Below are 13,460 nucleotides of genomic sequence, written 5' to 3' on the forward strand. Positions count from 1 at the left end.
TAAATGGCACTGGGATTTTAATGCAAGTTGTGAGTATCTTTTTTTATGGTGCTGGAGGTTTGTGAATATACTATTAGTCATGACACATGGTGCTGGAGGTTTGTGAATATACTATTAGTCATGACACGAAACATGAAACATTTAACTAAAGAAGCAAATGTTTTACTTTCCACAAAATGCTAGTTCAACAGTGTGTGTGTGTGTGTGTGTGTGTGTGTGTGTGTGTGTGCTCTGCTTGTGTGTGTGTGTGTGTGTGTGTGTGTGTGTGTGCTCTGCTTCATACCAGCATCCTTGTTCCAAACGGAGAGCACCCTAAATATGAAGGCGCTGAATGTGGCGGCAAAATATCCCCGCCAGTAATTCCTCACCGCAAAGTAGGTAGACGTGACCTCAATACTGAACAACACCCCTGGTGGTGGTGAAGAGAGAGAGAGGGAGAGAGAGAGAGAGAGAGAGAGAGAGAGGAGGAAGGACAGAGGGAGAAGAGGGATTAAAGAGAAGAGGAAAAATGAGGNAGGAGAGGAAAGGAGAGGAGAGGAGAGGAAAGGAGGGTGAGAAACAGACGGAGAGAGGGAGAAATGAGATAAATAATCAGAATGAGTCCAAAAACACTTCACTTGAAGCTGAGGGTGTAATTATACACAACAGGAGAACCACAGGGAGTGAATACACACACACACACACACACACACACACACACACACACACACACACACACACACNCACACACACACACACACACACACACACACACACACAGGGGCATAATCAGCATGTGGAGCAGTAAAATAAACATTAGAGCCATCAGAAACATTATTCTCAACAAGATGAAAACAGCTGAACAGAAGACGAGGATGGAATAAATTATATTTAAGGACTAAAAAACTAAAAATATTGTTTTCCAGATGGTGATTAAAGTATCTTTTTGGTTTATATATATTGAGGGATGTCTTGTAGATGTTTGTACATTGATAGATATTAAGTAGGGCTGGAACTAAAGATGATTTTCATTACTGATCTGATTATAAAATATCAGCAAATATTTTGAAAGCTGACCCTCAAATTTCTAGCTTTTGTCTGATAAGCTCGTAAACGTTCTTTATTATAGAAAACAAACATAAAAGCAGCAAAACCATGGTGCTTAATGATCATTGGGACTATTAATTATAAAAATAAACTTAAAAGATTATCAATCAGTTATCAAAATTGCTGCATAATNATGTTACTGGCCCTGCTGTGATGGACATGAAAAAATGCAGCCTATTTTGTCTATTAGGATATTTTCTTCTCAGCACCAGTTAGCTGTTGATTAATAGTTCAGTCTTTTTTTGCCCAACCTATTTAAATTTATTCTAATAAAATACATCTAAATAGATGTAAGTTTGAAGCTTAGTCAAAGCTATTTATTGTTCTTTTTCTAAGGATATTAGTCGACAATAATTCAACCTGTTTTCTGATATTTACACCACTGTGTTTAAGGTTTGGTTAAGTCGGCACATAAAACATCTCAGTTCTGTTAAACATATACAAACTGAATACTACTATCTGTAGGTGCACTATCCAAATAAAGTGGTACTGAATATTGTAAAAAGAAAATGTATTGTTCATACACTTTTGATTTATGAACTCATGACGCATAGTGTATTTCTCTCTCTACACAGAGGATTTTAAGGCCTGACAAACTTTAGAGGTCACGAGGAGATTAAGAAGAGGTGCACAAATCTAATATCTCTGCGTTGACAGGTGAGTTCCTCTGTAATTATTTTGTCATTTTTCTTTTGTGCTGGTTCACTCACTTTCACAAATGTTAAAGCACTGAGACAAGAAGCCAACAGGGAGAGAGGGTTGACATTTTACTTTTTACTGATGCTGACTCAGTAGCTGACTTTCAGTACCAAATCTAATCTGAACTGTTTTCAACATCTTATTTTGTTCTTCTACAAATATAGTATACCACAGTATAAAGAATGACTCCAGGCTGTTTGACCTCTCATTGGTGGAGTGTGGTCTACAGTACATTAATATCTTATTCCAGATTTGATGGTATCAGTTTGAATACAAATATATGACAAGACATTACCAGGAATACCAAATATATGTTTGAGGTCATTTAGAAACCATAAGTATCGCCATTGCAGTTTATCCACCAACAAGCACAAACTGTATAATGTCTTGGCTCGGTATACAGGTATATCTTGGTCACAAAAAGTTACAGTTGTGTTGATGTAAATAAATTTTTATCAGCTGATATGTTGCTGGATGTTTTAGCTCATTTAAATCCTACTACAACTATAAGCTGCTGTACAAGACCTTTTCCTAAATAAAATACAGATTTAAATAAGAAAAAATCGAATTTAAATCAGGAAATATAGTAAGAATAAGTAACAAAGACTAAGGGTACATTCAGACAGGACCCGGCTGTGGTGGTACAGGATGCAGGGGTGTCCGCCAAAAAACGCATTGTGGCCACCAATAAGACAATCAGAGCAGTCAAATCCCTCCACAGTCAGCCTGAAATGTCTCTGAAATTGAGACTATCCAGGTGGGTTCATGGACTAAACTCTGATACTCTACCTGGTGTGTTCTGGCTTTGTTTATTTCATGAACCCAGCTTCTAAAACTGAGTCTGGCTCGTAATTTACACTGCAGAATAGTGGCACAAAGAGGTTTCCTTCAAATGATATGCAACAATCTAATGTTTTTGAATTTGTAAAACTTAGTCTATTATGTATTTCCTTACCTCTTACAGGATCCTGTCTGAATGTACCCTAGGAGTGCACCAACTTTCAATACTTTTCAATACTTTAGGCACAGCCTCAGCACAGTATGATCCAGTACAGATGGATGTTTTGGTGCAGCAGTTTTGATTGAATGATTCAGTGTGCAAGTTGTACAGTACCTCCAAGTGGAGTGCCGAAACAGCATCCCACCCCCACGGCACAGCCAACAGTCAGAATATCTGTGTAACCATAAGGGTTCTACTGACACAGAAAACAGAGGGAGAGGAGAAGAACAAGGGGGAAATAAAGGGATGAGAGAGACGATGAGGGATGAAAGGCGTGAGATGATGAAGGGGGAAAATGAAGGTGATGAGAAACGGGAGTGTAGACAGAAAGACAGGAGAGTGAGTTGGAGAAAGAGAGAATAAAAGATCAAGGTGGAGAGAGGATGTAATGGGGAGCCACAGGGGGAGAATTGACAGAGGGGAAGCAAAATGGAATAAAGTGAATAAATAATGCTCACTGAAGTTTGGTTTAAAAAAAAGTGATAAAGATGGAAAGAAAAAAAAATCACATCAAGAGACTGTAAAGCAGAGGATGCACATGCCAGTGAGAGTAATTAGACTTAGTGGAAGCAATTAAGCAATCAGGAAACAAACCAAGTGGTCACATCATCCTTATAGATGGATCCCTGCAGCTGACTGCAGACGACTAAATATATATTTCCACTACTTATCCATGACCTTGAATTATAAAGTGGAAAGATCTTGGGGTGCTGAAAACTACTTCAGAAAAAAACTAGACAGCACAAAGAACCTCATAATTCAAGGCTTGTGTACAGTGTGAAGCTAAATTGTAACAAATATTCATATTAGTTTGAAAAAAGAATCAAGGGAATAGTTTGACATTTTGGGAAATACTTTTGTTTTCCTGTCGAGAGTAAGGTGAGAAGATCGATACCACTTTCATGTCTGTATGCAAATAATATGAAGTCAATTAGCTTAGCTTAGCATAAAGACTGGAAGTGGATGGAAACAGCTAGCATGGCTCCTGTCCGTAGGTTAAAAACAAATGTGTTTCACTTTCAAAGCTCACTAATTCACAAATTACAACTGATATGTTCAACCTGTACAAAAACAGAAAAGTTAAAACTTGTGGTTTCACTGTGCTGAAATTCGGGGCCACGTACATCTCCAGGTAACAGGTCTGCTGCCTAACAACCTCACCGTGGAAACGTTGTTGTGGCTGCATTCACGCAATACAGGCAAAAAAAAAGAGGGAAGAACAAGAAAGCCTCACATTGTTCAGTGTTCACTTATTTCTTTTGAACACAGCATTAATTAAAGAGCTTTAGAGGTGCTAAGATAAGATAATTGCATTCTGGCTCTAGCATAATATTTAAAGTACAAACAGTGTTATCTTTTGTTTTCTATTTGTTTTTTTACCTTTCGGACAGTTCACTCTCAGCAGGAAAGCGAATATGTGTATTTCCCAAAATGTTGAGCTATTCCTTTAAAGTAACTACAGTGTTATTGACAGGTTTATTTGCATGTATTAATATTCATCAAGTTTTATTCATCACTTGTAATGCAGGGCACTGGTCTGAGGTCAGATTTAACCTCCATGTGTTGCTGATGTTATTTCAGGAGGACAAAGTTGACCGGAGACCTGTGCCTGAGCGAGTTCAGGAGGGACTTGCCTCCCACAGGGGCAGCGAAACAGGTGGCCACTCCCACGGCACACGCACACACCAACAGGTCCTGGTTATGGGTGCCATTCTGGGGTTAAGGGTCAAGGGTGGAGACAGATAGGGAGGGTGAGAGGGAAGAGGGAAGAGGGAGGAGCGCAGGAGGACATGGACAAGCAGGGATGAATGAGAAAGCCGAGATAGAAAGAGCAGGGAAAGAGGGAGACAGGGGAGGTCACTGTTAATACACATGCCAGACATTACCATCACACTATTAATACAGTGAGACACAAACACAGACGAGGTGCGAGGGGGCGAGCCAAAACAAGGGAGGGGAGGGCGTGAGCTGGGTGGGAGAGAGACAGATGGGAGACAACAACAGTCACAGGGTTCCCACTTTCTCTTCATCAAATCCAAGGACCTTTCAATGAATTTCAAGGACTCAAAACTGGCATGTTTGGCAAACTCAAACACTGTTCACCCATTTGTAATGATGGTAAAATAATTTAAAAAACTTTTTCAATGTCATCCAATCATTTGCAAAACAAGATGAGAGCCACGCTAGAGGCTGTGAGACTGTATTGAGTGGTGGTTTGAACTAAATGTTGGTATGATTACATGTTCACATGCTGATATTTAGCAGGTTTAATGTTGCAGTGTTCATCATCTTAGTTTAGTTTAGAATTGGCTGAAATGTTGACTGTCTCTAGCAGATTTTATTAGTTACACTAAAGCTGTGAGGTGAAGTCTCCAGATGATTTGTTTTAAAACAATAATCCAAAGTGTGTTAAATAGGCAGGGTTAACATACTGAGGTTTAGCAGGTATAATGTTTACAAAGTTCACTATCTTAGCACGCAAAGTGCCAAAAAGTGCAGTTCCTCAAATGGCCACTTGAGGCTGGCTACAGAACAAGTCAGTCTCCATAAGTCCCCATGTTAAAATGTCCAACTTCACAGCAGAAGAAAACATGTTGGTACAAAAAACTGTTTTGGTCCCTATAGCTAATTTCACTGTTCTTAATTTTTATAGAACTCATCTGTTATATAAAAGTTTAAAGCTGTGTATAATTAACAGTGTGACCACTTTGATTGACAGGTTACAGATGGCTTGTTTGAACACCCAGGCGTCATTCAGCTTCACGGCCTTAAGTGGCTGTTTGAGGAAGTGCAATCTTTGGCAGGTTGCTGCTTTAATTTTAACCTGATCATAGCAATAGACAAAAAAAAATCATTGGATCAGTAAAGTCGTTAGGATACATATCTTTGAATGAATGAATATCTGTACAATCGAGAGTTGTATATTGAATAGTTGTTGAGATAGCTCTCTCTCAAAACAGTGTACCAGCAGATCAAAGGTTAACTGTCTGTAATCTTTAAAAACTGATTTTCCTAACTATAAAAATAAATATTTTTTTAAGTGGGAACCCTGTAATTACCAACAACAACAACAACATGACAACAAAGCAAGATTCACATCTTTAAGACGTGAGGTTTATGGGTGATGTAGTCTCATTTAATCAGGGTCTCGGCTTACCTCATAGACTCCAGAGAAGATGGACATGAATCGACTCAGCACTGCGGCACAGATACTGGCAATGTGGACAAATGGACCCTGGAGGTGACGGGAGGAAAACACTGACACAGATGAGAGACATGTAATGTTATCTAAACAGAGACTGACTATTGTCTTTAAAACAGCGAGTCTAAACTGGGACATGTTCTATCAGAACAGATAAATCACTGTATAATTGCTGGATGTGACAGTTGCCCTGCTACTGTAATGGGGAAAACGAATGTACTCCTTTGCTGAGGACTTGAATAATTTGCTTCAATCCCGTGAGGGGAGGGAGAGAGGAAAAACATGACAGAAGATGATTTATTATCCTCCAAGTGTGGAGAAAGAGCGGATAGCGTGGTGGAGAAAGAAAAGAGAGAGAGAAAGGAGGATGACGATAGTGATGTTGGATCAATGGATGCTGATGGACACAGATAAGTAAAACAGATGAAAAGAGATGAAAAGGGGAGTTTGTTTACTTCTTTGCCTACTGGCATCCCACTGCCCAAGCCGGCAGTCAGCCCAACGACCTTAGCTACGAAAGCTTTGAGGGTCAGATATTCCTTCAGCACGACACCTCTCAGGATGGTTTTCAGCTCGGGAATACCAGAACCTGTAGAGAAGAAACAGAGGGAAGAAAGATGGATCTGTGCAGAAAGATGGTGAGTGCAGTAAATAAAGAAGAGTGGTTAAAATGCTACTACTGTGCAACAGGAAAACAGACGGCAAGAGGTAAAAAAGAGGAAAAAGACAGATGTGACAGATGATGGAGAGCTTACCGATGGCCTGTGGGGAAACCAGGTGACAGAAGAGCGAGGCAAACATGACAAGGATCATGGGATAGCTAACCCAGGCAAGGTACTGGAGCGGCACATTGCCCTTAAGCTCCCCATGTATCCACTTATAGGCTGAAAGAGAGAAAAATGACATAAATAGAAAATAGGGCAGACATAGTGCACACAGGAGTATAAACTGAATAATTGCAGACAGTAGAAACCAGAATCTTTTGTTATCAAGCTGTAAATCTGACAGTAATAATCTCTATGACCTTTGCCTGTGTTACCTTGCAGGCTCTTGGCACTGGCGTAGTCCATGCTCCAGCTGACCAGAGCCATCGTTAGTCCCAGAAGAACCAGGAATATCCAGTCCTCCCCCATCTTGGTCACTATATACCGCCGCACACGAGCCAAACAATCTGGGACAGAGAGATAAAATTAATGATTCATCTCGAAGCCATTTATCTCTTGATTTAATTACTGACAGTTATTGTAAGAATGGCTGAGAGGGAATCATTCAGCGTGCTGATGCTGTACAGTACAATATGAATGGTTTGTGGGTTTTTTGACATTTAAAACTGTTTTCTAGAAAAACAGAGCACAAAAATCGATGGTAGTGGAGAGATAAAAGTGTAGTGAAGTTTACTAAAGTAGCGTCTCATTCATCTGCCTTTAAATTGTGCTTAGAGGGGTTTTAGGGATGTATATCCATAAAGTTGCTGACATGGTAAAATTTGCAGCACAGACTGAGATATATTGACTTTGATTCTCCTGTCGTATCTCAAGCTCAAAAATATTGGCTACTACACTTGGCATAATGCAACTCAATGGCATCTTTTGTTAGACCAAACTTTTCCTTCCCATAACACAGGATGTAGTCTAGAAGTGCGAGATTTCCTCATTTTCATTTTCCTCAGCAATTTTCTCATACTTGACAAACTCCTACATGTAACAAAAATCTGTTCATGGTGTGGGTATTAAAATAGCACCCTGCATTACACAACACCCTGAGAGATGACCTGACACAATGTCAATATAAATGAAACAATATATGCACAATTATGTGGTCATTTTGTCAGTTTTTGCATCGTACAGGTGTTTGAGACATGCTCCTTTTCCAGAGTGTTAATTTATTGATGAATTCATGTAGATGACAAATTACACAACGTTGGTGGTCCAGGCAGGGTCCTAATTACCTTTGAGGACACTGAGGTCAGTGGTGGAGGAAATATTCAGATCTACTAGTAGAAGTAGCAATATAACATGTGAAAATACTCAACTAAAAAAGTTCTGCAGTGATAATGTAAGTATTATTAAGAAAATGAATTAGGAACTAAAAATACCCAACGCGTGTTATTATATGTTGATGATGCTGTTGTATTCATGTGTAAGCAACATTTTATTCTCTATTTCGCATGACCTCAGTGTGTCTAATATCGCTCCGTCCAGGTGATGTAAAGTGCAACTGCCTCATGTTCTCTGTGGTAGCCTAATTAAACTATTAGAGTGCATCATATTTTACGAGCTCATCATGTTACAAGTTAAATCATAATGTGCAAAGTAACCAGTAACTGAAGCCATCTGATAAATGCTGCTCTCTCCAGTATGTGGTGTGATAAAAGTGTGAGGTTTCACAAAAAAAGAAAAACTGAAATGAAAGTGCCTTGAAACTGGATTTACTTGTTCATTTCCACCCGTTTCTTGGTAACCATATGAGGTGTCATGGCAACCACTAAAGCATGACCATCCAAACTCTCGCAGCAGTTTACTTTGAATGTGTGTGTTTGAATGGTCACCTTGGCATTTGGAGTAGGGACGAGGCTTCTTGGTGGAAGAGGCGTGGCTGTGATGCGACTCCAAGGTCGTGGGGTGATGATGGTGATGCCGCCGGCCGTGCCCTCTGCGGCCCGTGGCTGTGGTGTTGTCCCCTGCCTGTCTCCTCCATTGTCTCTCTGTTAGCAAACGGGCAGCCTCCCGTCGGGCAAAGTTTCCCAGCTGCTCCCTGTACTCCCCGTACAGCTGTAAACCGAGAGGGAAACAATCACTATGAAACAAGGAGTCATGGAAATTATGTGTTTCATGGGCCTCCCAGGATTGTGAGGAAGGAAAACAAGATGCCAGACAGGAGAAGGTAAAGAAGGAGAAATACCTATGACAACTGAGATGTGGGAGAAGGATAAAACTAGATCCAGCGCGAAGAGTCTTGAGATAACGAGAAAGATGGGGAATGTGCGGCGTGTGTGTAAGGGATACACACCAACCTGAATACTCTGGCAGACAGAAATAGACAAAACGGGCATAGAGATCGGAAAAACCCCTCCCTGAGAGGGGCTGGAGAGGAGCCAAAGGAAGAGATCCTGGAAGAGAGGACATTCCACATCTTCCCATTGCGACTGCAGCCGCATGCACACAAACACACACTCGGTCAGAAAACAAGACACCAGTCTGATCGGGTTTGGAACGCAACTCGTTAAAACCATAGAAGCCGTAAAATACTGCAGATCCAGGTGCAGCCACGATGTGCAACTGAAACCTACAGATCACATGCATCCCGACACACAGCAAAGCAAGAGGCTAAATCATAAGGAGGGCTGCCTGCCACACATTTCTGTCTCATGTTCACACAGGAAAGGAGAGCTGACACATCGAACCACGAGGCCCAGGATGAGAGAACATTAGGGAGAGCTTACTTTCCATAATTATGTCCACCAATGAAAGGGCAGCAACAATCTATAATCTGAACTGATGTAAAAAATATTGATGACAGTCAGTTACCATATTCTGGCAAGAGCACAAAAACTCCTTTACACAACCGCTATAATCCATGAGTCACTACAACCACATGACAAAGGGACTGATATAGAAGTTTATAATTAATACATGAATACACCACATAGCAGGTGGCCAGCAGTTACACTGTTAAAGGCTCTTGAAAACTTTCGATGCCTCTAAATCATGTAGCAAGTTATTTTAAACAAACCACAAACTATTATTCAGAACAACCCAGCACTGCTAACAGTTTTTATGAGCCCTAATGCAACAAGTGTTTTTTTTTTTTGCAATACTCTTGTAAAACCTGAGCTGACAGTAGGCAGTGATGAGTAATACAGAGAAATGCAAACCACTATTCTCAGTTTTAATTATTTTGGTATTATGCAAAGACCCGGGTGAATATTACCTCCATTTGTTTGTTTTAGCTCGGTTTGCTGCCAGAATAATGAGTATGCTACTGAGGGCAAGATAATGATTGTGAAGAGATTAAATCAGAGGTCGCTTGGAAACATTTAAAGATATTTTCCAGGATAGAAAATTTACCTCTAACTAGCTGAGTTGTCCAAATGTTTTAAATTTCATCCTTTGGTTATTCCTCACAGGTTAAAATAATTATTTGCTCAAAGTGTCACAAAAATCAGATGTGTTGTCTTTATTTCTTTGTTTTTCATATGTAAAGCCACAGAGGATGCTAAACAAACCAGTGTTGTAGTCAAGACCAACTAAACCAAGACCAAGACTAGACAGTATGAAGTTAACTCAGGTTGCTAATATTCACCAAAACACTTTACCCAAATGCTTTATTGAGTCACCCCATTAAGCGTCACCTTGAAGTGCTGACTGTTTTTGCAGATTTACTCTTTGCAGTTTAGGAAACCAAATTTTATTCCAGAAGATTTAGCTGACGTCTCCTTCAAGACAGTCAACAAGTACATCAGACAACGCACAGGCAATCAAGTGACATTCCCGCAGTTGTGGTCTTGACCGGTCTTGAACTAAAATCCAGAGTCCTCTTTGTCTGAGACCAAGACGAGACAGTGGCCTTTAAAAGATCTCGAGTACTACAACACTGAAACAAACTGTATACTGTATAATCTCTCAAAGTTTTGATCTGCTTTTCATAAGACTGGATCAAGTTAAATTTAATGTCACTTCAACACTAAGCACTTTTTTTTTTTACATCTGTAACCTAAAATAAATTAACTTAATTAAATTAACTTAAAACTTAAATTACTTAACTTACTTGCATGTCTTGTTGTGTTTTAAGCAAATGAAATCACACGTGAGACAAAGAAATTATAATAAAAACAGACTTCAATTTTCAATTGCTGAGTTAAAATCTATTCAAAAATATTTATCAAGGAATTAAGTTAATTTCTGTTGGCCCATTTCATATTTGTTTGAAGAATTTGGCTCGACTGAGTGACATACATTTAACATACTGTAAACACTATAGTTGTTTACTCAGAATATTCTTTTCTTAGAATATACATCTATCATCATCTAATGTGACAAACTACAAACAGTCACACTGCAGCCAGTTGCACAAACAACTCATTAAAGCCATAATTGGAAAAGAGAAATCAATTAAATTTGTAAACAGATCCACTCAAATAACTTACTTAAAAAGAACACAGGTCTGTGTCATTAACAGCAGAAAATTAAAAAAATCACCCTCCACCATCGGAACAGATGAAGGTTCTGGTCCTGCTGTCTTATTTACCTGTTCCTCATCAGTTGTCTTTGGCATGATGTGGTAGCAGCTCTGTTCCTGTTCTGTCTCCTGTCCCTACACTGCAGACAACCTCACCACCGCCACTGCGCTACACATTAACACCAAAGCAGTAATCCATCAACGTTATCAAACAGGCGCTGGCACCAGGCGCCCGTCAAAACCAGGGACAGTAACAAGAAGAACCTGTGCGCCGCTCGCTCACATGCCATGTCCTGCCACAACAAACAACCAGGACAACCAGAGGACTACTGTGGAATAAACTGTGTTGTTTTGTATGACTTGTTTATGTATTTCTGCATGATTTCAGCCATTAAATCAACATTATGCAACTTTTCCACCATAAAATAATGCCTGTTCTCACACAGTTTAACTTTAGGATCTGGGTATGATCAAGTGCATAACACTTTATGGCACTAAGTCACCACCTATGTGAAAAATTTGGTGAAACTGGATCATATTTTATGTTCTCTGGTTTTCCCTTGGATGTCCTCTGGCTGACTGATTTACAGAGATTCTTGATGAATAGTAACGTAAAACTCACTTAGTCAGCTGTGGTGCCTGGATTCTGAGCTCAGAGCACAAAGAAAAGTGTTAGTGTTTATATTTGTAGCACAGGTGCTTTGGACCACCAGGAAGAGGGGGATGTCAGGCCCAGGGAACCGGGACAACCAGAACCAGACCAGGTAAGCACACAACACAACCGCTCAGTAGAGAGAAAGAAGAGCAAAGAGACTGAAGAGTAAATCTCAGACTGGCTTAGTTTTTGGTGAGAGCTTTGTGAAGTAAAAGGCTGAAAGACAGATTCCCAGTTGGGCTTCTTACTGGCTGATGTTCGTCTGTGTTGGCAGACATGAGAAAGATTCACTAACTCCAGCTCCTTTAAAGGTGAGGATTTGCTGCTTTCCTCTGTTTCATATCATTGTAATTTGAATGTTTGGGGTTTTGCCTTCAACGTGGGGAAACTGATGGGCTAAATTTTACCCTGATGTATAGTAATTAAAAGTCCACAGAGAAAGAAAAAAGACAGCGTGAGAGAGACATTGAAAGCTGCGATTCATTCACGTCAGGTGACTTTGCTGCCTCCATCTCTCAACCTTGTGTTTACCCTTGTGTCACCGTGTAACCTTGTACGTCCATCTTTGCCACACAGGGCCAAAACATGACGTCAGTAACCACCACCATCTCCCCAACTTTCACACGCCTTTGAACATGGTTGCTGCCATAGTTAGACTTTGAAACGGTGGAATGACCTTCCCACTCCAAGTCAAGAACACCAGAGGATATATCACTCGTCTCTTCACTCGCTCTACCTTCCCCTCGTGGCTCTTATTATTTTGCTGCACTCTTCTCTCTCTCTCTCTATGGACACATGAAAGTAGTCAGGCGTTACTGCACAGCTCTGACACTCGCATTATTAGTTTCTTGTTCTCTATTGTAAGAACTCAAGCTTTTAATGTTGTGCTTATTGCAATCTCATGGGATAAAGAAAATGTAAAAAATGTAAATCATTCCCGCCTTAGCTTTGTTAAATTATGCCGGTGAGCTGTCAAAGAGCTTTTGAATTCATACATGGATCTGCCCTTTTATGAACCAGCTATAACAAGATGATACTCCTGTAAAACCGCAAGAAATTCAAGAGCAAACCACAAAAACAGAAACAGGCGTGCAGAGAGAAAGAGACGGAGAGCTTCAGACACAGCGAGAGCTGCTAATATGTAGATGCCGAGGTTGAAGGGCAGTGTGACATTGAGAGTTAATTAAAAAAATAATAACACATTCCTGCGTCCCTCGTGAGAGGGAGTCAGCACTGCATATTCATAAATATCTGTGTGCGTTTGTGTGCGTTCTTGAGCATGCTAACTTTGTGTTTGTGTGTGTTTATGAGTGTGCTAAATTAATGTTTGTGTGTGTAAGTGTGTGTGTGTGTGTGTGTGTGTGTGTGTGTGTGTGGTGAGGCCTTACAACAATACAGTCTTGTCCCATAGCACAAGGTTAATGATAAAATCTGACCCGCTCACTGATGGATAGATCAGGAGATTACCCCCCCCTCCCTTACACACACTCACAACTCTCCCTCCCACACACACACACACACACACACACACACACACACACACACACATACACGTCTCCATATGAATACACTAATTAACCAGCACAATAACATTTCCATGCCTTGTCTGAACACTGTTCAAGCTGTCATGTTCTAATTAA

At 40.2% G+C, this 13,460-nt stretch overlaps 1 protein-coding gene and 1 long non-coding RNA gene across 2 annotated transcripts in view; one reads left to right on the forward strand and one right to left on the reverse strand.

The window, feature by feature from the left end:
• Positions 1 to 13,460, reverse strand: part of clcn1b (chloride channel, voltage-sensitive 1b) — a 29,303-nt gene that overhangs the window by 8,765 nt on the left and 7,078 nt on the right. The window contains exons 2-8 of the mRNA XM_027286477.1: positions 8,536 to 8,758; positions 7,027 to 7,158; positions 6,743 to 6,871; positions 6,443 to 6,576; positions 5,943 to 6,020; positions 2,900 to 2,978; positions 284 to 409 (exon numbers count right to left, since the gene is read on the reverse strand). Of these exons, the coding sequence (XP_027142278.1) occupies positions 284 to 409; positions 2,900 to 2,978; positions 5,943 to 6,020; positions 6,443 to 6,576; positions 6,743 to 6,871; positions 7,027 to 7,158; positions 8,536 to 8,758 (901 nt within the window). The remainder of the gene's footprint in view (positions 1 to 283; positions 410 to 2,899; positions 2,979 to 5,942; positions 6,021 to 6,442; positions 6,577 to 6,742; positions 6,872 to 7,026; positions 7,159 to 8,535; positions 8,759 to 13,460) is intronic.
• Positions 4,366 to 7,149, forward strand: LOC113747290 (uncharacterized). Its single transcript, XR_003463529.1, has 4 exons — positions 4,366 to 4,442; positions 5,950 to 6,063; positions 6,678 to 6,821; positions 7,034 to 7,149. It is a non-coding gene; the product is annotated as an uncharacterized LOC113747290 (long non-coding RNA).

This window comes from Larimichthys crocea, chromosome XIII (genome assembly GCF_000972845.2).
Source record: "Larimichthys crocea isolate SSNF chromosome XIII, L_crocea_2.0, whole genome shotgun sequence".
NCBI lineage: Eukaryota > Metazoa > Chordata > Actinopteri > Sciaenidae > Larimichthys > Larimichthys crocea.